Below are 25,380 nucleotides of genomic sequence, written 5' to 3'. Positions count from 1 at the left end.
CTAGAACTTTCCTTGTTGAAGGGCAGCATCACAACTAGAGCAGGGCAAAGAATGCTGCTCATCAAAAGGGATTCTCTGCAGCTGTTTACTCTGCAGTTTTGTCTTTCTTGGTGGTAGTGTGTGCAAATTGTGCTGAAAGATGGATGCTAGAAAAAGTTAATTTTCTGATTTACAGTAAAACAGGATAGAAAAATTCCCCACCCTGCCTTTCTGTATGGAAACAGACCCGATTAGCTTCTGCTTATAGTCAACTTATGGTTATTGCGAGCGTAATGCTGCTCTGTCTGGTTGTGCTAGGTTTTAAACTTGCTGTAGGATTAAATTTTGCACGGCTGAGATTTAGTAGACCTTAGTTTGTAGTTTATTTTGGACAAAAGGTTGATAAACTTTGGCTTTCAGGGAGGAAGCCTGGAATCTGAGACCCACTATTATTCATTGACTTGTCTTTATGAGTTTACAGTCCACTGATGCATAACACTGAAGGAAATATTTTCAGTGAAATGTTTTCTTTTTTCTTTGGCTTTGTAAAATGCCATGTCTTTTCTTAGCAATATATGTCAGGGTCATATAGCTACTTCAGTGAACTGTGTATGGTCAGGAAGTAGATTGCACTGGAAATATTTCATTTTTCCATTAATTCAGTCTTTTAACTAAGACTTCCCCACCCCCCTTTTCCTCTCAGGGTTTCAGCCTCCCACTAACCACTATCTGAGCATTATTTTTTTATGTACAAGCTGGATTTAATTGTAGAAGGAAGATTTCAACTGTGTGGAACATTTTTGGCATTTTTGTATTAAGTCAAAATTTGCACATGAGAACAAAGTTGTAGAAACAAAACCCAATTTATACATAAGGGAATTTTCTTGGTTGGCATTTTTCTGCCCTCTTTTTGCTGTGCTGAAATATGTATCACTTCTTTGCTTCTGTGGATAGCACAACAAGACCAGCCATTTAGCATGATAGAAGGACAGACTCTGCAAACTTTAATGACTCTGACACAACGTATTTATTAACTTAGTATTTAAATGCTTAAGATGCGCTGACACATTTTGCTGTATTGAAGCCCATGCTCTGCTTCTTCTTTCGAGGGTCAGTGGGATGATTTGTCTGAATTGGGAATACTAATGCAAATGAGGCTTTGTTGGACCAAATGTGCAGTTGTTACATAGTACTACTCTGTGCTGTTTATAAGATGTTAATGTCCATTTCTCTTTCTCAACAGGTTCTTCTTGAAATTTTTCCTCAAATGTAACCAAAATTGCCTAAAAAATGCAGGAAACCCTCGAGACATGCGTCGATTCCAGGTCAGTCAAACACGCTTCCTCCTTTAAAAATCAGCAGCTGTTAGGGACAGAAGTACTTTGACCCAAACTAACCTAGTAATTCACTGGAAGACGCTAAACACATAAGGTCACAGATTATTGCCTGAGGACTTCTTGTCATAGCAGAATTGTCAGGAAGTAGCTGGATTTTCTTGCTCTTTTCAAGAGAACTCTTGAAGATAATGTCATCTCCATGGGAAGTGAAAGCATAAAAAGGAAAAATCAAAATGACCTTACTGTGGTTTTAGGTTATGGGGCTACCTGGCACAGATATACGGTCTTGTGCCTGGGAAACTATTTGCCTTCATGTAAACACTAAGTACCATGTTTATTGGATGGGGCAGGTGAGGTTATAAGGGCAATTAATAAAACCCGGCTTGTGACTACACTTCAGCAGTGTTAAGGACTCATAAATGTGCATCAGTAGGATGAAGGTCTGTTCCTGTAATCAGCACTTGGAAAGAGCTAGCATTGGGTGTATCTTGGGATGTTTTGGGCTGTTGTTTCTCTGCTGTTCCAGCATATGGCAGGGGTGCTTGGGAACTGTAGCATCAACACAGCTTCAGATGGCCAAGGACATTTTTTGATGCTACATCTATGTCCATGACTGCTTTTGGGATTGAGTACAGTACTGTCTGTTGGGAAGATGGTCTGCCCTTGCCTTCCTTGGTGCTGGCAGCAGAGTGTTCTAATGGCAATACTGAGAAACAGTTGCTCCAACCACTTTGTTGAAGATGTGGAGCTTTGATTGTGTCAATAATATTTTGACTGAGCATGTGCTTGAATAAAAATATGGGATAGAGACCCAAAAGACCTTCTCTTTTGATGGGAGGAATGTATATGGCCCAGGAAGCAAACATGATAAAGTCTGTCAGTGGGGATTTGACTCAGAGTTCTAATAAAGAAATAAAATATTTGTCCCATAGACAACATTGATCACTGGAGGAAGTCAACTCCCAAGGTCTTCTGCTTTCTGCAGTAGCTGAGGATCTTGTTTGCTTCTTATCCAGCATTGTCACACTTAAATGAAAGTGCTAAATGCTATGTAAATGGCAGTATTATTTATGTGTAAAACATATGTCTTTTGTTGAACTGCTTAATTGCAACAATGCTGGAAGGCAGAAAGGTGTTATTTGCCCCTCTTAGCACAGAAGTGAGGAGATGTGGCCACAGGGATTAAATTAATCAGTATAAGAGCTCGCATTAGCATGGCAGAGCCCCCGGCTTCTCATCCCACACTCCTCCCTCTGTCACGTTTCTTCTGTGATTTGAGAGAGCATTATCACTGGAGGAGAAAGTGGAAAAAGAACTCTCACCAGCACAGTGATTTAGGCCAAGCAGTCACCCCTGGGGCCTGTCAGAGCTTGCTTCACAACATGTACACTCTGCTGGGCTTGTGCTCATCCAGGCTCGGGGCTGATTTTCATATGGTAATGCCTTTGCATGTTCTCTCAGAACAGCAATCAGGAGCCTGTGTCAGCGAGTAGGTAGGACATAGGAAAGGTTGTTGATCTCTTGACTTGTAAAGACATTCTGTCATACAAACGCAGCTTCACAGTAGTTGAGCTTTCTGTGTGTAAACAGAGACTGCTTAATTACACAGGTCATGTCAATTAGTGTGACCTTAACATTTTCCAGAAATTAATCACTTTCAGCCAAGCGAACCACTCATACTATAATACGGGGTGGTATTGAAGGTTGCAGCATTCTGTTAAGTGCCCAGGCTTATTGTTGTACAATAGCTGCTTTTGTTTCTTTTCTTTTTTTTTTTTTTTTTTAGGAAAAATAAAATTGAACTTGTTGCTCTTTTAACAATATACTTTCAAAAATAAAACAGCTAAAGTCTACAGAGTCCAGGCTTCATTTGTCATTTCTTAGCATGAAAAGGAGAATGATCGTAAGGTGCTGGCACAGGTTGCCCAGGGAAGTTGTGGCTGCCCCATCTCTGGAGAGGTTTAAGGCCAGGCTGGATGGGACTTTGAGCAGCCTGATTTAGTGGGAGGTGTTCCTGCCCATGGCAGGGGGTTGGAGCTGGATAATCTTTAAGGTCCCTTCCAACTCAAACCATTCTATGATTCTGTGATTCTTTTCTTCATTCCCCCATCTGTTCTGGACTGTTAAGCTGCCCAGAGTTTTGTCCATTTTTTGGCAGCAGTCTCTCGATCATCAGTCCCTAAAAGTTGCTCGGAGTTGACAGAGTGCAGGTTATAGTTTTGGTGAGGGAAACAGTGAAGGGCCAGGGACGTGACTCTTGCACTACCTAAGGACCAGCTCTGCAGGAAATTTTCTTCCTTAGTAGATTTTGGCATTGTTTGTTTTGTTTTTCCTTTGGTTGTTTGGTTTTGTTGGGTTTTTTGTTTGTTGTTGTTTTTTTTTCTTTTCCCTGCAGCAGGGAATTGTCTGGTTATCATATGGCTTTAAGAAAGTACCAGGAAGAGACAGTGTGTGTTCATTCAGGCAGCCCGTGTGTGAAACTTCATCCAGACTAACGAATGAATTAGGAAGTTTTATCCTCAACTTTGCATGCACATGTAGTAGTGTATGATAAGCCTAATGCAAATGCAGCTGTAGGACTGGGAGGAAATATATTTCTCTGCATGACTGTGATGTTGAGGCTTGTGACAACTGGAGTGGTATAGAGTGCCAGCAGAAGGGTGTGCTGGAGCAGTGCTGGCCCTGGCTGTGTTATGTGTGTCTCTATTAGCAGACGAAAACAGTCAGAGAGAAGTCAAATACTATGCTGGGATTCAAGACAGTTGAGTTGTGTTCAACTGTGCTACAGACTCCCTGCTTGTCCTTGAGAAAATCATTTAATCTGTGTTTCACCAGCACAATTGCACAAAACATTTGGTGATATTATGTATTGTCCCCTTTGTCCAAACTTGCCTTTTTATTCCAGAAACCTCATGAAGCAGATGCTGAGTCTGTTTTTGCATTCTTCATCACAATAAGTCATCAGTCTTGGTGGGATGGGCTGTAGTGCCCCAATTAGGGGTAATAATAATACTAAGTAGATAGTATCATGGGTGAACTCTGCTCACTGAAAACTCATTCATACAACCTGAAGAGTTTTGTGTGTTATTGCAATTAATGAAACCCAGGTGCCCTAGTTATCTTGTTGTTCTTGCTTTAGCACAACTGCTTACAATCCGACACATGTCAAGTTTTAATTTAGAGGAAACTTTTCAGACTGAGTCACTGCATAAAACCCCAAACATTCATTTATTATGAAAACCTTGAAAGTCACTCAGAAATTGATGTGCTATTTGATTCTGTTACCACAACCTCTTCCTCAGCATAGGCTGCTCATTTGCTTCCATGGGATTCTGCCACTCATGTTTGAATTGAAGCCACTTGTGTCTTATTGCAAATTTGCATAAGAGACAGAGATGATGCTTCATGAATCCCAGATAATGGAATTTGGACATGCAAGGTTCCATCCCTAGAGAAGAGAAAGGCAAAAAAATAAGGCTGAAAAAGAGCAGTGAGAGCTGTGGCCCAATTCAACAAGGTAATTAAACGCCCGGCCTGTCCTTGAGCACATGAACAAAATTACTGGATGTGTTGTACTTACGTGCTTTAAGTTAGGCACCCTTTTAAGTCTTGTTAAATTGAGAGTGATTTTTAGTTACTAGAATAAAGAAGTCAACATGGTGTAGGAAGAAGAGGTCACCAAGCAGGGATGAAAATGAGGATGTTGCTCAAGCCATTTCTGCAGAGCTTTCAAAGAGCAGCAAACACTAGGGTTATGAGTTTAACACTAATGACACACTTCAAACCTGGAAATCAGCTTAATCAGATTTTCTCTGCCTTTGCCACTGGATGTTGGGGACATCAGAAAAATATCAAATCTCTCACTGTGCATTGGAGAAAATTTGAAAGCACAAGGAACATGCTATGTCTTAATCAGTTAGCAAAGCTTAATGGGCTGTGGTTAAAAATGAGGAGTCATGCAATGCTTAATTTTGATATATTAGGTGAGGTACTATAACAAATAAACAGGCCGCATGCTAAATGTGGATAAATAGCTTGATCTCCAGGCTCCTGGTCTCCGAATATTTTTTTTTTTTTAACTATGCTCCCAAGTATTCACAAACTGAACTATTTAATGGCAGGTAGAATAACTTACAGAACCGTGATATGTTAATGCATGATAGTGCCAACTTCATTGAAGAGAGCTGTAAACCGATGTGTTTCTTTCATACCTCTGTCTCCCCTGGTGTTGATACAGGATTTAAATTCAAAATACATGAACGGCTAAAGCTAAAGCTCAAAATCATTTTCCATGTTTGCCTGTCCCAAATTAAAACTGTGTTTTGTTGACAAAATTTGGAAAGGTTTGAGATTTGGCAGGCCTGGTTGTCCCTGTGCTTACGTTAATGTGTCAGCACCTCATTAATCATTTATTAAACTGTAGTGTGCCGTTCCCTCTTGCTATGGTCTGTGTTTTAGGATGCCTCAGTGCCCATTCCACATATTCTGCGGCTCTCCCCTCCCTGTAATTTTATGATTTATCCACAAATTAGTTTTAGCGTGTGCTTCAACTTGAACATATCCTAGTCGTTTCAAAATCAAAATAGGAGATATATTTTTTTAGAATAAAAAATATGAGTAGAACTTCTAAGGATGTAAGTGCTCTGTAGCAGTCCAAGTATGTACTTATGGCACACAATATTCAAGGTGTATTTTTTCTCCCTCAGTAATTAGGGGCATTAATATTTTGTAGGTGCTGTGTATATTCTGTATTCCTGTATTAATGACTTCTTTTGCATTTAAAGAATTGAGCAGTAAGTGTGCTGCTTTCTACAGGTGTACTACGAATGATCATTTTTTTTTCAGAAAAACACATAAGAGTAACCACGTTTTTTTTTCTGCATTTCCTGAGACTGGAAACAGTTTCTCTTGGGGATTCCTTTTATAGTTTCTTCTGCTAACGACACCAAAGAACCACACCAATGTGGTCTCTTTGTAGTAAATCAAACTCTCTGTTCAGGAGGTAGGTAGGAAGACACTGTTAAGTAATTCAAAATACCTTGCATGAACAGTTTTGGAAACTTGAGGGGGGGAAAAGTAAATGTAGATTTACTTTCATAAAACTGACCTTACTAGGACTGTCTCCTTGAGTTCTTCCCTTGAAAGATACATATATAATGACAGCTAATTATATATACAATTTTCACAGGTTTGAGATCTGTCTTGCTATTATTACTCTTGACCTGTTATTTTTATGGAATCTTATTTCTAGAAACATTAAAAAGTTTGGTTTTCAGTAAAGGATTGATCAACTTCGAAATCTGTGTATACCTACATGATTTTAGGATTGGGGAAAATATTTTTTGTTGTAGGCGTTTTTATTAATTTTAATAGAGTTAATTTTTGCATGCATCTAAGCAGACCCATAGAAGAAGGTAAAGAACTGGCATAAATCATGGAGCTGTGACAGGTAATGCCAGCTAAGGATTTGGCTCAAAATCCCAGTTGCAAAGAATTTACAATGGTTGCAAGTGCACAAATAAGATTGCAAACCCTGAGCCACTTACTATAAGATAATATTTTATTGAAAATATCATAAACTTTATTCTATCCCTCAGGAATGCACTGGGTAAATTACTTTTGAAATCCCTTTTGGAATTTTATATATAAGACTTGGGGTTTTTTTCCTCTTAGTTTGATTTCAGAAAAACTTACCTATAGTTTTTGCTGCTTTCTTTTCCCCACATTTCCATCTGTTAGAGCTCTTGAATAATTTATTCTGTGTTTTAATATCTTTCACTTAAAATACGCACAAAAAAATCTGTTGCCTGGAATGCCATTCTGAAGGACCTTTTTAGGATCCTTTAGATGTAAATTCTTCTCTTTTCTATTTTTTTTTAAAGACAACTTTGGGTTTAGCTGCAGACAGTTTAGCAGCTTTGCTTACTTTATTTTTGAGCATTTTAATTGGTCATCAGAAATAGGTGAAAATTTTTTTCTTTAACTTTTTTCCCTCTAGATCTAATTCAAGTGATGAAATTGAATTGTTGTAAGTGATCCTTTAAGTGTCCCCATTTGACCAACTTTGAGAGGCAGCAGCTTCCTAAGAGAGTTGAAGCAATGTTTGCCAATCCTTGTAAAGCATTTCACCTCTTCAGAGGCTAAAGCCTCTCAAAACCAAGAACAATTAAAGCGAGAGCCTTTCAGAGCAACTGGGGAATTCAGCAAAATAAATCAGAAATCCTCTGCTGTGGCTCTGGAGGCTTGCCTCATTATAAGAGCAGATCTATTAGCCCCCTTGCCATTGTCTTTCATTTCTCAAGTGAGGTGATTCTAATTAAATTAATCTGCATGTCAATCTATCAGTGATCAATCAAAAGGGCTGAGGTCCCCCTTTGCGGCAGTATGCTTGCGGCTGACAGGGGCTGATAATGGAGGAAGAAATAAACTGTCGAGCAAAGTTAATTAGTCAACATAATAGGTGGATTAAACAGGAGCTGCTGATTGCTGTTTCACATGTCGAAGCATGAGGTGGGAGCTGAAACTGCAATTAACAGACAATTATTATATTTGGTTGTAAGAGGTCGCATGAATAAACATATCTCTGTGGGTTTCAGTTTTTAATCCCTTTCCCTGTTTAATGTAAGGAGAAGTGTAGGTCATTTCTTCTTATTGTTTTAGTCAAAGTTCTCAAAGGCGACGTGCTCTTGGCAAACCAGCAGCCAGCTGAAGGCCAAATGTTTGGCTGGGGAAAAACCCTGGGAGTGCTGTATTTTTGAGGGGAAAGGCTGTGGAAGGGGGGGCAGCTGAATGAAAGCCAGGGAGGCTAGGTTACTTGGTCTGAGTTAGGGTGGGAGGAGACCTGGTGTGATGAGCTCACAGCTCTGGAAGTGACTTGCCCAGTTTCCTCCATGATGGTTCATGGATTGGGTACCGTAACCCTGAAGAGGGATTTCCTATAGGATGGTGCCTGCTGAGCCTCAAGGTTGAGAGATCCCTCTGGATACCTCTGAGCAGCTGGATCTTCTGCTTTGGACCCAACACCTTATCTGTTTGCCTCAACTGGGTTGGTTCCTCTTCCACCCTGGGCTGCTCTTGAGAGCAGAAGTGTCGGATTCTGCCGCCAGGGTAGTGCTTCCCCTTCTCCCTTCGCTTGCCTAAAACTAAATCCCAGGTGCTGACATTGAGATAAGTTGAGAAACACAAATAATTCTAGTGTTGGATGAATAGGGTTGTGTTCTCTAGATCAAGACCCCAGTGTCAAGCGTGTGTGTACACAAACATGCCTATACCTACTCCTTAAGATAGAGCCTGAGAGAAATTTGGGTAAGTCCAACAACCTGTAGTTACTGTACTGAGGGGAGAGCGGTAGAGGAGGTGATGGGGGGAAGCGTACAACAGCTCTCATTACAACTTTGCAAAATACACTTTTGTTTTCTTTTATTCTGAATCGATTCTCGTTTGCAATGTCAACAGCTCTATCTACTTCAGCGTGGAAACCGAGGGATAATTTAGGGTGAAACACAGCTGCCCTTGTATATAGGGGAAAAATACTTAATAAAGATCCTCTTGTTAAAATGATGGTTAACAGTTTGCCGTCTGCCATGCAGCTACAAACTCTGCAATTTGACTTAAAACTGCATCAAAAGCTTTCGATGCCAAAGACCCACTCATCAATAGCGTCTCTTGTTAGAATCGTACAGCATAAGCACCAGTTATTATGCGAAATAGCTATGCAATTTTCTACAGCTCCCAGCTGTTATTTATTTAACTGAGTTTATTACACTCTGTGCTTCTTAAAAAACATACATATATATATAAATTTTCCTCCGTTTTGCTCTTGTGCTTGCAGGTTGTGGTGTCTACAACAGTCAATGTTGATGGCCATGTGTTGGCAGTGTCGGACAATATGTTTGTACACAACAATTCCAAGCACGGGCGGAGAGCTCGAAGACTTGATCCCTCGGAAGGTACGCCTTCTTATCTGGAACATGGTAGGCACATAATTTTCATTAGTTGGCATTGCTACTTTAAATGTGGGTTTATTTGTTTGTGCCTGTGGTGCTACTAGTTTCAAATTGTCCTGTAACAGCTTATACTCTTGGGACTGGATATTTTAAAGAGACTGTCCTCCAGACCAAAGGGGGAATTTTTCAAGTAGGTCAGCACTAAATGTAGTGAAATGACAAAGCAGTAGGCAAATATGGATGCAGAGTCTGTCCTGTGTGTCAGTGAAGTGTGGTGAGTGGTGATTTCTTTTTTTTTGTTGTTTCTATTCAGCACGCGATATTGGAATCTGGTCTTTTCCAAATTGCCTTGTTTTTTAATTGTGCGTATAAAGGATTTTGCACACTTTCTGAAGTGCTCAGCACCCAAATTTCAGATTGCATTTCTTCTACCTAGAGAGTGCTGAGCTCTCTAGGAGATCCAGCTGTTCCTTTGAATTGCCCTAAATGAAAGCAGAGCCCTTTTGGAAATCCATCTGCTTACTCAAGCCATGGATGAATATTCTCTTCTGGCTCCAGCTGTGCCAGCTAAGGAAGTTGCTCTTCCCTGCATGCCACAGCTGCTTGTCTCTCCTTCCTGCTGCAGGCTGTTCTCCACCATGGACATGCCAGTTAAGATGGTTGGTTGTTTGCTACCTAGTCTCTTTCAGTCTAAAGAAGTTTGAGTTAAATAGTTGAATAATAACTTTTTGTCAATCTGGCTTATTTTGCTGAAATGTTTGAAGACGAAATGGTGCAAGGCAGTTTTTCTGGCTTTTCTGAAAGAATAGTAAACCCCAGCAAGGGTGGGATGGGGGCACATGGCTGGAAGCATTCTGGGAGACAGTAATGTTTTCCATAAGACCAGCTGGTCCTGGAAGAGAACATCTGCCGGTGGCTGTAGGTGTTTAAAATGGGAGTTGATGAGTGCAAATGCACTTTGAAAAATCTGGGTTTGATTAATGTTTTGTTTTGCTCTTTGTCCTCAAAGTTGATGACTACTACTGGAAAACAAAACAAAAACAGAGAGCATTTCACTCCCCTCTCCCTGTTGCAGCTTGGTGGAATAGTTCTTTGTCTTCAAAGCTGTTAGTAATCCTAAATTCAATATGTGTTTGCTCCCTCTAAGAGCTGTGTACCCTCAGCTTCCATTGAAATACTTGAGTGTGGAAGGCACCAGTCCTTTATGCTGGTTTGTTTCACAAATATTTGCCAAGGATTTGATTAATAATGACATTGTTTTTTCCAAAGAGTTTGAAGAAACGAGATAAAATTTTCTCAGGGAAAGGCAATGCCACTGATAAAAATGCTAACTGGATATGTTAAAAGAAATTATTAATACTGAGAAATGGGCAAATGGTTTCTACTACTCGGTGGATTCCTGTGGACGTAGTTTTCTATTCTGTTTATACTTTCAGGCTTCAGTCCTGCAAGCACTTATGCATGTATTTAAGATTATGTGCACATATGGTCCTGTTGGGATCAATGAGGCTTCTTGTGTCAGTAAAGCTGGGGGTATTGATAAGTGTTTGCAGAATCGGGTCTGTAGTTCACACTTACTAACCTAAAATTCTTAGCTCAGCAGCGTTTCTCATTATATAAACATAACTTACATCTGTATTTATTTAGCTCTAAATTTTATGTAGGCTGTGAGCCATTTTCAGCCATAATTCATCTTATAGAATTTTTTTTCATCCTGCCAACAACCTAATTTAATAAACAAACCGCTGTCATAATTTTTGCTGAATTTTTGTAAGGAATGTACGAATTCTGTCTTTATTAATTAGCAAGAAGGCAGAATGTAACAAAATGAAACCTTTCTGTTCAACTTGTAATCCTTCCATTAAGTTTATTTTTTAAAAAAACCCCACTATTTCTTTCTTATATCCCTACTGAAGTAGATATCACCTTTTCTTCCCACCCCTCCCTCATTGCAGTCTCCTCAGTGCAGGCTTTTGGTCAAGGTAGTACTTTCTCGTATGTACATGTTCTTATTCCCATGCATGGTGTAATAGCATCTCATTTTACCACATCTATCACTCCCACTCCTACTACCTAAGGGATTCTGTTAGCAAAAAGAAACCAAAAAAAAGGATAATGCCATGCTTACATATCTCCACAAACCCTGGTTACTGTGCTAACATTAAAAAATCAACATCTGCAATATATCTGTATGTCTATATTTTGTGGGAAAGGTGATTTTTCTTATCTACTTTCTCAGGCACCTGTCAAGCAACCTCATAAAGTAACTGCTAGTAAATTCTTACCTTTACATAGGAACCTCCACACTACAAAGTTGAACTCTTACCAAAGACTTGATAAAGCCTCTCTTTTTGCCCTAAGTCCCTTCAGTCCAGTTCTCTGAGAATTCTATGCACGTTTGAGTCCAAGAGACAGGAAGAAAAATGAATAAAAACAAGAATCCAGTGACTGTTATAAATGTTGTTATTAGATGTCTAAAACATTTAACTGAATGAAAACAAAAAATAGGGGAAGTCTTGTCTGGGCTTAATGCTGTTGAATTTTGGGTAACCACTATGAGCCTTAGACCCATTGGAGCAGATGAAAGTTTCCTCCACTGAAATTCATTTTTACTTTCAATTTGAGTCCTGAAATATTCCAGTTTTTTTCAATTTTTGGATTTTTTATCTTGGAGATAGTATCTTCAAGTGTGAGTAATAGAGGCAGTTTGTTTCTCTTTCCTCTTTCTAGCTTTTCTATTGCCCTCAGTGGGGGAGGACAGATTGACCTGAACGGAATCTGTAAAAAGTGAAATGGGAAGCTAAGGTAGTCATGGCTAGTTTGTCTCTGGTTAATTGCTCTGGTGAGCAACTTCTGACTGTAGGCTTTTAAATGCTGGGATCTAACTCTAATATGCCTGAATCTAACTCTAATATAACTGAATGTATTCCCATGTACTTCCCTAGATGTTTGACACAAATAGCCAATCACAATAAAGAGGAATGCCTGACTGGATGAGGACTGGGGAGAGAGGATGTAACAAGAAGTTATACTCGTTGTCTGGTTTAGTTAGACAATATCCAAATTACTTTTCCTTACAAAATTGTGTTGGAATATGCTGCTCTTAAACATGAAGTTGCAGTTTGTGACACCTAAAAGAGATTTTGGGTGCCAAAAAGGTGGTAAGAAATCTTTACCTCCCAAACCAACTCACTAGCCTGGTGTCTTGACATTTGGGTTTTACCATCTCATTAGCAGGTAGCCTGGATTATATTTGGGACATTCAACACATCTCTATTTATATTTTGCTTGTCAGACAGTAAAATAAAAGTTTCTTTTCGTAGCTTGTCTCTCTGAATATAACTAGGAACCTAGATCATGGTTTCATATCCACACACTGTCCTTCTTGAAACCAGTGGGTTAAGATGCTCATAGTTCAAATAAATATTTCTATCTTTCAAAAGTAATAGCTGGCAGAGGCCAATTATTTCATACATGCCTGTGTGGTATAAATAGGGTAAGCCACGGTAATCTGTGGTTTTCAATAATTATCACTTTTTCATTCACAAATAGTTGGATCTTCACATTTTATATTTATGGTAAACTAAAAAGCCAATGTGGTTGACCTTGCTAAATTGTACATATATAGTAAGAAGTATAGTGAAGAGCCAATAGGCCCCAACCAGTAGAATATATTTCAGCTTGCAGTTCGTCCCAGGGTGTCAAATTTAAAAGGAAAACCTTCCAATGTAATTTAAGTGACTAGCTTATAGAAGGGGGGAAATTCTGACAGGGTTTGCAACAACCCTTTGCAAATTATCAGCATGAAGTCCACCACTGCAGATGTCTGCAAAATTTCCAGTTAAAACTCTCATTTCACTGCAAAGTAAAAATTCTTTTCCCCCCCAAATCTTTAAATGGCTTCACAAGAATGTAAAACCAATTGCAGCATCAGTTTCTCTATTATTTTTCCTCACTGGCAGAATGCAATGCCCTCGAAAAATGATAGTCCCTGAGACCCTGTCAGTTTGCATGCTCTAACACTTTATTATCTAATGATCTAATATGCAACAAGGCAAAGAGGGGGTGCTTATCACCCTGACAGGATGCCTAAGAGAAGTGACTAAATTACTTTATGTACCATTAGTGCTAGCTGCCACGGTGAACTCACTGTGAGCATTTATGCAAATATTCCTGAATACATTCAAGTGGCCTTGTCAGGAAGACGACTGTCAAGCAGCTTAAATGCTTGGGTTTTTAAAGGGACAGTTTTATTTCTTTTTCTTTTCCTCCCTTAGGTGATGGTGAGGTTTGCTGGTGGTTTGGTTCTGAGTCAGCTCAGCAGCAGCAGACGGGGAAAGATGCAGGGTAGAAATAAGGACAAATTATAAGACATGATGTCAGAATTTGCAGATGGGAGCGGACACAACCATGATTTCAAAAGCACTGTCTTGCCGTTATTTTAATATGTTATATATAAAGCTATATGTATGTATGTATCTAAAATAGGTCATTATATAACAAAACCATATTAGTGTCTGCCTCATACTGGAAATGATGTGCATGGCTGCATTATTTGATCCCTCTATTAAGGTGCATGAGACAGTCAAGATTTTACTGTGCCGTTTTAGTTCATGGTAGTAATGAGTGATTCAAACCGTTTGCTGTCTGCAGGTGCAAAACCTTCGATGGTAAGTGAAGAGTAGTAGTTGCTGTGCCTCAGCTGGATATATCAGGTAGATCCTCTCATCAGCAGTGGGGCATTTAAAGAGCTTTTCTTGTGAATCCTGCCCATCCTGGGCAATTTGAGAGCCCACAGTCATCACAGTAGCACATGCACAGATTTTTCACTAAACTTTCAGATTTGAAAGCAAAATGATTGCTGTGCTGTGTCTTAGCTGGTTAGGTGTTTTCTATTTTGTTCATTCAAAAGGGAAAGTTTTTCCCCACCTTATAGACTGTTGAGTGGATAATCTTTAAAATAAAGCTTTGAAACTGAGTGCTTTTAAGTGTATTCGGAAACAGAATTGTTAAGAACATTCCTTGAATTTAGTGAATGTACTGAGCGCACCAGTTGATTACTGAAAGATGCTCAGAAATCTGACTTAATGACCTGGTTCTTGTGCTGTAAGTGGCTTTGACACAACATTAACCACTACGTTTTTGGCAGTACAGAGAGTCATGAGAAGGACGCCCCTATCAGCTCCATTTTCAACATTTAATCCCTTGGTGTTGCATGGGTCCATGCTAGTTAATGAAATTCCTAATACAAGACACAATACTGACAGAAAAATATTAGTGAGTTGAGAAAGGTTAATCTTCAAAACTTGATACTTTTTATCCTTAGGTGCTATAGATTCAGGCCATAATCAATGTTAGGGACAATTGCATTCACAAACTGGCCACATTTAAACAAAGAAATTTTAATTTTTTACTCATTTCATCTATAGGTGGAAGCACCTGTTATATCTTAGTGCTTCACTTAAGAATGTTTTTGTGATTATGTGAAAAATATAAACACACAAGCTTTTTCTACACCATATCGTTCCATCTAGAGAAATGTAGTGGGCTTGATTTATTATTTAGAAGGGAAATATTGAAAAAAAATATTAGGATTCTACCACTCTACTTGAGGGGATCCTGTATGTTATTCTGAGTTACGTCTCCTTTCTAATTTATTTTCTATGAGGGAAGAATACCTAGGGTTGTTGGACATCTCTATGCATACACAGGGGAAAAAATGTGACTTTCAGAACATTGCACAACATGGATAGTAATAACAGCAAGTGAGCCTTGATATACTGAAGGATTGCAAAACTTCAAGCTGGAAATAATTTTCTTTACTTTGCCAAGTTGTCTTTTTCATATCAGTTCCTTCATAAATGCAGTGACTCATAAATTCAGGCAATTTTTTACATAATGGCTTGTTATGTGTTCTTGAAGCTTGACCTTGCTGAACATTTAATATTAACCTCTTTGCTGCCATGTGGATTTACTGTATGTTTCTAATATAAGTGAGCACACCGGGGCTGGATTAGTCCAGTGTGTGTGCTCAGATGGAGCTAGAGCATTTGTCCTTCTGAACAGACAAAGTATGGCTGGAAAGTGTTTCACTATAGAGAAATGTAGATAAAGATGTCAGTATGATATCAACAGGATTTTAACTCTAGGGACCATTGAATTAAATTGCCAAAACTGTGGCAAGATCTCTGCAGGTTGCAACAGTTAAGTCAGGACTTGGTATCTTCCTAAAAAGTATTCTACAGGTCAGAGAGAGGTTAAGGGTTTGAGTAATTCCTCACCCAGGAATTGCTAGATGAGGCGCTCGGAAGGGTGCTATGCAGGGTGTCAGGCTGTGTGATCAAAATGATCCCTTAGGATTAAAATCTTGGGATCCATCAGGTTAGCAAAATACAGCAGTTCTCGCATTCATACAGCTCTAATTTAGGTTGCTAAAACTGTGTTAACTAAATTATGCCCTGTTGAATTATGCTGGTGTCTTTTTTTTTTCCTTTATTTTTGATCTTCACCAGTAAAGGGTATCTGCAGGTCCAGACCCCTGCTTCCTCTTTACAGAGAATTTCACAAGAACTGGGTGGGTGGGTGGGTGGAGCTGTGCTTCTCACAACCAGTCACACCAAACAGAAAGCAGAAAATCTTCAGTTTCTACTTGTCAGGGCCGTACATCAGCCCTTAAGGAGACGTACTCAAAAGCTTAGAATATTCCGATGTTTCAAAATTTATTTTTAGTTTGAGGCTAAATGAAAACAAGGTTGAAACAATTTTTGCGGGGTGCGGATTTTTAATGGTTGATTTGGGTGAAGAGATTGCAGGATTTCAGTTCTGCAGTTAGGCTGTAGATATATTATGAAGAAAGAAGTTTGAGTTTGTGATTTTTTTTTCATTATTTATATATTATTTCATAACATATGAGTACTAAACCTGCTGCTGACATGTCACCAGAGACTTAAGAGGTGCCATTTGAAGTATTCTAGTCTTTATTAAAATGGGTTGCTGTTACATAATGTCTGTGGAAATAGCTCCAGAAAAGTCAAGTTTGGCCACTTCAGTTACCACAGTTAGGAAGGATTTCTGCTTGACGGTCACTTATCAGGAATCTAGTCTCACACATAACTGAAAAAGGAAAAAAATGCCACAATGGATGTGGGAGACACCTTGATTTTAAAAAGATAAGGTGTGGCAGTTTCTACACATGAGCAGCTGCCTTTTGTTTTTCAAATAAATGAAATATAAAACAACCCTTCCCCCAGAGTACCTAAATGATGTCTAGCTGTGGTATGTCGTTACGCTCTGTTGTTATGAAGGTGTCGTGAATTCATGGAAAGATAGTACATGGAAGAAGATAGAGTGCATTTTGTGACTTTCCCACAGGAGCTTGCTGGTTTTGTGCTCCAAAAACTGCAAAAAGAAATGCAGATACAGATTTTGATACAGATTTGTGTGAAAAAAACCTGGTTTATTATAGCAAAAAGATAAGGGAAAAAAGTTCAGATGGAAAAAAATTCCAGCCACCGTTAGAGCTGACTCTTACTTGGAGAGTTAGACCAACCACTTTCTGAAGGTTTGAGGTTTCTCTGCAGACCTTGGAGGAATCAGAGGACAGTTAGGCAAGTAGAAAAACCTTAGCTACTCTGTTTGGCAGAAACTTTGCAGCTACCAGTACAGGAGAACCTTCAGTGGCACTCAAATAGGCAATGAATATTCATAGATAATGAGCATTCATTACATTTCAATTTTCTTTGTTGGCCACCATGTCACTAATACAATGGCATCATAAGGGAGACGAATGACATTAGGATTAGAGAAATGTTTGAGATATACCGCACCGTATGGCAGTGAAGTTTTGCCAGACGTTGTTTTCCCAATCTTCCAAAATGTGCACACCAGCACATTACAAAACATCGTATCATTGTAACATGATTATTATTATTTTTGACCAATTTCCTTCAACTTAACTTTTTTATTATAGGATACTTTTGTTGTTGTTACATTGGGAAAACATTTTTTTTTTTTCTTCACTCTAGTCCCCTGCTGATCTGAGCAGAGTACAAAGGGAAGGATTTTGTGAATTGTGATTTGTAAATCAAGGCCAATAGTGATTTTTTTGAGCATTCAACGGGATGTCATAAAAGGCCATGATTATCAAAAGACTGTATTCACAGCAGTTTGCAGGTATCTGGACACTTCCAAATGCTTCATGATAGGCAAACCAGTATCTGAATGCCCTAAAGCAACTGATGATTATGAAAGGTCTCTTTTCCCATGGAATTTATGTCCATAGCTGTGAATCAGCTGACTGCAAACAAGGGCAGGTTAAAAGTTTTGTTTAGATGAAAATTTTCCACCAAATTGTCACTTTTATTACTCTGATGAGAAAACTTCACAAATCATGAACTTGGCATTTCTGCATCTCAGGCTGGACATCTACTCATTGAACTGGGAGAAGGCCACTGCGAGGATTCAAATGTCTCTCTTGCTGTCCATGTGGGATGCCTGACAAATGTTTCCCCACCAAAATTATTTGACAAAGCTCCTCCACATCTGAGGGAAATGAGTTAATAGCATAAACCAGGAAATTGATACAAAAAAATGGAACCCACCAGGGTGGGATATCTGGAGTGGTTATTCTAATCTGGGTTGCCATATGAAAATTATTAATGTTAGTGGTAAAAAATAAAAATCTACTACTACTAATTGATTCTGGAATGGAGATAGGCTTTGTGTTTGACCCAAATCCAGAACGCAAGATTTTCAGGAGTGCATGGCATTGAGAAAAGTGTACTTTCATTAAAGTCAGTGGTACAACTTCGTAGTGTTTTTTCAAAATTGCAGCCACAACTGTTTGCTGAGTATAACCAGAAAGCTTTGTGTGTCACAATTAGTCCTTTCTTCTTCCCACCTTTAATCCATGAATTTATAGTTCTGTCTGTGACAAAACAAATCTTTAGCATGAAAGTGACTGTAATATAAGCATTGCTACTTTATGACCTCATTGAGTGGAGTGGGTAGGGTTAGGAAGTTTATTAAAAACATCAGGAATAAAGCTTCATGAAATGCTTGTCTGCAATTTAGCAGTTTAAATTTATTTTTCAAAAGTAATTTAAACATTTAGATCTGCAAGTTAATGTACAAGGGCCACTGTGAGATGCTCAACAAGGTGCTGTCCTTCAAAACGTGAGTGTTTAGGACATTCTGAACTTCTGATCCATTTTTGTGGTCACTTAAACGTGTAGGTACCCCAAAGCAATATTTTTGGAAATTCTTGGACATAAAGCTAAACTCTCAAAGCACCAATGTGCCTAAAGCTATGGGTAGGTATTTAGTGGATTTTCAAAACTCTACTCCCATCTGCCAGGTACTTTGAAAATTCCGTTAGGTGCTTACTGGAAGCACTGGATAGCTGTGTGTTTCCAAAAACCTGGTCCCAAATGCCATAAGAACCTGTATGCTTCTTACTGTACTACCATCAGTGTCTGTTAGCAATGGGGGTAGAAGAAAATTCAAAATTAATTATGTTTGGTTAATACGTTATCATTATGGCTTTGTAGCAGCTCTCAGAGGTTCTGTATCTGATGAAAAATCATAGCAAGTTTCCCACAGAAGTCTGTGTATGGGTTGTGAAATGGCAGCAGACGTGCTAGATCTCCCCTGCTGCTGGAGACTGAAGAGAGAACTTGCATCTGAAAATCCAAGCTTGCATATGGAAGTCATAGGTCTGGTGTTACCTAATCTCACTGAGAGGGAAGGCTAACACTCAGAGGTAAATTGCAAACCTGAGTGCATCTTTAGCTTGTTGATTAAGGTTTGAGGTCACAGTACTTCACTGCAGTACGTTCAGGTGAGAGCATTGGTCAGCTTCCTGGGCTCTTTGAGAAGATGAAGCAAGGGAATATTTCTGACCAGGTTTTGGCCCACTGTGGAACTGAAAGGTAAAACAACTCTGATTAGGGGACCTTTAGAGAAAATTATCCACATCCTGGAATTGTGACCTTGAAGGCAACAGTGAGTGCTGCCTCCTCATTCAGCCCTGAGTCTGAGCAGAGATGCCTGCTGGAAAGCCCGGAGTCAGGTACCTGTTCAATATCATCTGCAGATATTTTTACAGGGTTGCTTCTGGCTGCTTCCTACCTATGATATTGTCTTGCTGGAGTCCCTTGATACTTTCGGGAGCCAGAGCAGGGCTCCTGGATCTCCAGACTCCAAAGGTGTCTGCTCCTTGTATAGTGGAAATAGGATCCTAGTTTAGGCAATCTCACTTACGCAGCCGGAGCTGGAGCCTGACGTTTTACATGCTGCAATGACTTAGGTAGGTGGTCTGAATATGGCCTTAAATAAATAAATAAAAACATAGCATGACTTTATCAGACACATTGAAAGAACAACTTCTCTAAGCAGTTGTAGGCTTGAGTCCAAAGTATTCACTCCTCAGATTTTCAGCGTGCTGGTTTTATGTGGTGTCACTGCTGGACAGATACTATGAACTATAAATATATTTTTGTGCTGTGTTTTTGCAAGTGAAGTCTAAATGGCTGGGAGGGGGCGCTTGACCTTTCATTCACAGAATCACAGAATAACCAGGTTGGAAGAGACCCACCGGATCATCGAGTCCAACCATTCCTATCAAACACTAAACCATGTCCCTTAGCACCTCAAACATTCAGCACAGCACAGAGAACAGAGGAGGAAACGGTCTGAAAGACACTGCACTGGATAGACAAGGGGGTCTCAGTCTTCGCAGTGCAATCAAAACTTCTGCTTGAAATGCAATTCAGGTTACTTTGCCTCCATTGCTGTTCTCCTGCCATCACAAACACAGGCTGAGTATTGTATTGCATTCCTAAATCAAAATTCACTAATGATGATGATAATAATAATAATAGAATTATTTTATTTATTTTTCTTATCCACCTTTCCCATCTCAGGTTATCATTAGTTTGTAGTATATTTCTGGCCAAGTCAGCAATTTAGTTAAGCCTTCTGATAGCTGGGATGCGTTTCTAGCAGAAGATTCCCTACCATTTCCCTTGGCTGAGGGCCTGGAAACCTGAGGCCATCCATCAGGCCTTGGTCTCTCCATTGGCAGCTCCACGTAACCTGTCATGGAGACAGCCTGAGCGCAATTTTTGCACATGGTAAATATGGATCTGTGCTGCATCTGGCAAGCTGAAACAATGAATGCAGAAGACTGTCATTATTAGAAAGCAACATTAATGGGAATAAGCTTTTCTTGTACTGGGACTGATTATTACTTTTTTTGTTCTTGGTCTGTGACTAGATTGAGATGCGAATAACAGCTACCAGCGCTGTGTGCACACATGTGTTTTGTTGTTGGCTGGTTTGTAATCTGGAATATTTAACCATATCTTCAAAGTGTGATTGTGTCATACATTCTCATGCACTAATAGATTTCAAAGATGAAGAGCCTTGCTGCTTTATGTTTCGTCATGCCTTCATCTATAAATTTATGACAGTATTATGGTTTAATGAATTGAACAAGTCCCAGAACAACAACAAAAATGCTTTTTTGTTTGAATCTAGATATTGTATACTTTGTTCTTCAAATGAATAATAAAACCAATATGTTTCTTCAGTGGTAAACTTCAGGCTAACTTCATCTCACGTTACTATTCAAGTATTCAAGGATTTGTTTGTGCGCATATACATATGTGTGCGTGTGTGTGGTAAACAGGCGCTTTTGTTTGTGATGCTAGACATAGGCTGAACATTCGTATTCCAATAACGATAGGCAAACCTCCTAGAACAGATGGAGCAGAGTTCAGCACAAAGGTTTAATCCTATCAGGATGATTCCTGTACGGCCATCTGGATAATCCGGCACACAAATTCACTGTCTGTTAAAAATACAACATAGGCCAAGATTAGCGTCACAGATTTTCCACTAGACTTGTTCGTATTTGACTTTATGATTCTCAAACTCTAGAAAATTGCATTAGAGAGCACTGTGTGATTTGTGTGAGAAATCAGACGAGGAATAAGAGCTGTTAGGCTACTTGAATTTCCTTTGAAGAAACGGGATTATGGGCACTGCCTTTCCCTGCCACAACTGCAGGTCATTCTGTTTCCGAGACAATTACTGCAAGCTTTCTGTTGTGGGCAAACTTTCTCAATTCTGTTGAACAAAGAGACTTCAGTTAGAAATAAATTTTAGTTTGAGCTCTCGTTTTTATCAGGATGAGATAAAATCTGTTTGCTGTAAGATCCGTCTCAGGTGAGCTGCTGATTTTTGTGCTTTATAATATAGTGAGGATGTTTAATTGATTTTGAGGGGATGGAGATCTTTTCTTTTAGTTTGTGATAGAGAAAGATTCCATAAGAGTTTAATTGATGCTCATATTTAGTTTAGGTGAATGAGAATTTAGATTTAGGTTGAACTCTACGTTTCATCTAGAATAGTTTCTGTGTATCATTGGCTAAACCTTACCACTGTCACCGTAACATACCAATGCGCATCTGAACATCAAGGCTTGCTGCTATTATGCTTTGGATATTGAGCTTTTTGTACCTTGCAGGGATGGGATGCTATGGCCCAGGAGCTTTTATCTAGTCATATATTCTGACTCTAGAGACATTCACAGTTTTGTTAATTTACTGATGGAAAGTAAAAGAGAAAATGAGACCAGAGTGATGGGGAACCAAAATATGAATTTAGAACTAGCGCCCTCCTGCCATTCTTTTAGGTTAGATTAAGTAGATTTTGGGGTATGCAAGCTATGCAACGATGTTTGTTTGGACAAACTTTTAGGGTTGATTTAAATTGCACATTTTGCATTTCCATTCTTAAGGTTGACCTTATCCTCACAGAGAAATTGCATCAGTGCAACTATTTTTAAACTTTAATGCACTTAAACAGATGCAATCTCCTTTCTGGACGTGTTTATTGTTTTTAAAATAGTTGTGTTGGCTTAGCTGGACTCTGTAACTTTATCAGCGGAAGTGAAATCAGTAGGAAGCCATTGAAATGGGAGAGGTGTGTAGGATTTTTTCACTGTTTTAGTAACAAAGCATTTAAAGTCCTCATTCAGATAAAATGATGTAATCCCATGTGTGTATCACACCTTAGCCCCCTGTATGCTATTGCTTTTGACTTAACTTTGCTTGCTGAGGTATTGGGAAGGATAAAAGAGAAAGATTGACTTAAGTATTGATTTTAGGTGGAATATTACACCAAGTAATTTACATTTTCAATTCCCATTAATGGGAGTTGAGCATCTGAAATGTTAGGCAGAAAATTACAGCCAATACCTTTAATTTCACCGCTTGACAACAGAAACAAAGGCAACATTCCCTCCCTTCCCCCAGAGTGGAGCTATTGCATGGTGCTTGTATTTTTGATTTGGTGATTTCACCCAGTGCAGACGTTATGAAGAACCCGGAGGAGGTTGCCATTTTTGTCAGGGTGTTGTAATCTTTAAAGCTTGTAAATGGTAAGTCCCAAGTATCAAGATGCTGTAAAGGAGGCAGTTTGGAATAGGGAGTGGGGCATCACATCCTCGTGCCTGTGTTGCACAAAGCTGTGTGAGTTATCTCCTCAAGAGGGAAACCTCTGTTACCGTGTTTCCTGCATAGCAGCTGCTTATTGTCAGGAGAGAACAGGAAAGAGAACAGGCTGCGATATGAAAAAGGAAAGCAGGAAGATCATCACTTTAGTAAGATAAACAACAAACGCATTGTTTAGCTTTAGAGTGAAGATTTAATGCTGTGGTACAATATGTAAAACCTCTGCCACATTCCCTTTCTCTGAAGTGTCTACGACTAACTGTTTGGGATGGTCCTCTGCAGTTTCCCATCCAGGCTGGTTTGGAAAAAGTTCAGCTGCCTTCAAATGCTTGTGCTGTATTCAGCTCCAGCAGTGTCTCTGCATACAGGACTGGAATGATACCATTGTGTGGGCACACAGAGTTCTTGGGGTCCTAACTTTCAGCATGCTTAAAGAAGGTGAGCAGACAATGACAACTCCTACTTGTCAGGAATGGCAAAATTATTTTTTAAACAAGCCCATCCAAACTCAAAACCTGCCAAAATATTTGGTTCGTTCTGTCAAGCTGGCAAATTTTGGAGAACTATCATTTTTAGTTCTGATAACTCCCAAGGTAAAAGCAATGTATTAAAATGCTTAACGTGGAAAATCTACAATAAGCAATGATGATTCACTGCAGGGGGATTTGACTAGATGGCCTTCATGGTACCTTCCAATCCAAACCATTCTATGATTCTGTGAAAGGAATAAATGTTCCGACCCCTCCTTGTATAACACCTGTGTAAGGCTGTAAGAAAGAAATAATGTTTTTCTCCAGTTTTTTGAGGAGAAACACACCTTTCCGAACTAAAAATGTTGATCCAAAAGACCCTGATATCCCAACAAGTGCCGCACACATTTGGCTCTGAAATGCTGTGGGAAGGGAATTTAGCTCAGACCATCTGTAGGCACTGCCTTGTTGAGAGTTGCAGACTCTTATGTATGTCAATAGCTGTGCAGTATGTAAGAATGCTGTAGAAATCCCAGAGTTAGCACTGAGTTGCTGTTCCATTTGACTCTGGAACACTGAGTAGACATAGCAGCTCAGTTCATGAAATGAGCATATTTGCTTAATGTTTTGGTTCTGATACTGCTAGTTCTCATGTTGGTTTGGTTGACCTCTGCACTGTACGGGGTGGTCTACATGTAATCTAAGTGGGTTTTGAAGTGGGAAAACCCAGTTCTGTATACATTACGCAGCTTTTGGCAGTGTTGCGCTGAGCACTGCCCAACTATCTTAAAAAATCTGGTTCCTTGTTCTGCAACTTCTTTGACTGGGTTTTTAAGCACTAACTTAAGTGGTTTGTTGAATCACAATTTCAATAAGACATGGGTTTTGAGCGCTTAAAGCTGATTTGTCTTGACATTCTGGAAATCGGTAGTTTGGCAAAAGCATTTAACAAGTTGCAGGATCAGACCCATAAACTGTGGGCTAATCTGTGGCTCATTCATATATTTAGACTGGAATTAGGTTTTACCCAAGAAAAGAAAGGACAATTAAATTAAACTCCAGTTATTTTCTGTACTTCCTCTAAGATGAGACATAAATTCCCTATTTCTCTGAATTCTCAGTTTCTGCTGCCTTTATGCAACTCTCCTTGCGTGTCACAATACTCTTAAAGCAAAGGAAAATAAAAGCATGTACCCTATCATTTAAGCTTCTGTTGTGATGCAGCAAATGTTGTAAGAGCCTCATCTATGGAATAATGGAGGATGAAACCATGCTTCACAATAAAAACTGCAGGCGAGGTCATTCTTACAGTCACCAGCACAAACTGGATATTAATCATAGCACAAATACATTTCAGAGACTAAATAAGAGTAGTCCCAGAGCCCTGCTAATAGCTGTGCATCCCACTAATTCACCTCAGTGAACATGTACCTCTAAGCTCAATTAACCCTTATTCCAAGGCCACCCATAAACTTTGTGGTAAATACGTTTTTTTTTTTGTCTGGACTCTGTTTTCTATCAATGGAATAGATAATTTTTGTTGGAGGATATGACACTCTCTCTGCTTATAAATGCAGATCCCTAATTATGAATATGAGATTTTGAGTGTATGTTTATGGGAGACTTGAAGTGGTAGCTCATTGATTCTGTAAATTCAAATGTTTGATGCTCCTGAAGGCGTCTTACTTCTGCTGTCTTCAGGTGCTATTGGAGGCAGATAGAAGTGCTCAGAAGGCAGATGGGTGTTGATGTGGGGGAGAGGGATTTCCTAGTGCAATTGCTTGCACACAAAGTTAGTTGTTAAACATGTACACAAAGCTATAAGGAGACATTATCGCTGTTGTTTTGTTGTTATTATTATTGTTATTAGTATTATTAGTACTGTTATTATTCTCCCTTCCAAGCACTGTTCAGAGGAAAATTGGAAATGTGGTAATTAGACCCTGACTGGTAGCGTAGTATTAGTGTCCTGAGCCAAAGTTCAACGCCCTGAAATGAAATTTAAACCAATTAATCTGCTAGATTTTTATCGCTTGTCCGTGTTTTCTCAGCAATTCCCTCAGCACGCGGCCTTTGATCAACTCTCATACAAAAGCTAAAATGTGTGCCTGCTGCTAGCAAGATGGGGCTG

General features: G+C 39.3%; 1 protein-coding gene across 8 annotated transcripts in view; it reads left to right on the top strand.

The window, feature by feature from the left end:
- EBF1 (EBF transcription factor 1) overlaps positions 1–25,380 on the top strand; it is a 276,666-nt gene that overhangs the window by 175,024 nt on the left and 76,262 nt on the right. For 4 of the 8 annotated variants that reach the window (XM_069868872.1, XM_069868871.1, XM_069868876.1 and 1 more), the window contains exons 7-8: positions 1,223–1,304; positions 9,148–9,265. In XM_069868872.1, the coding sequence (XP_069724973.1) occupies positions 1,223–1,304; positions 9,148–9,265 (200 nt within the window). Of the gene's footprint in view, positions 1–1,222; positions 1,305–9,147; positions 9,290–25,380 lie in introns of all 8 variants that reach the window. The other 4 variants (XM_069868869.1, XM_069868868.1, XM_069868874.1 and 1 more) reach the window with 1 other exon arrangement.

This window comes from Phaenicophaeus curvirostris, chromosome 15 (assembly GCF_032191515.1).
Source record: "Phaenicophaeus curvirostris isolate KB17595 chromosome 15, BPBGC_Pcur_1.0, whole genome shotgun sequence".
NCBI classification, from domain to species: domain Eukaryota; kingdom Metazoa; phylum Chordata; class Aves; order Cuculiformes; family Cuculidae; genus Phaenicophaeus; species Phaenicophaeus curvirostris.
Note: the sequence above shows the minus strand (reverse complement) of the source record. Positions and strands in the feature narration are given on the sequence as shown.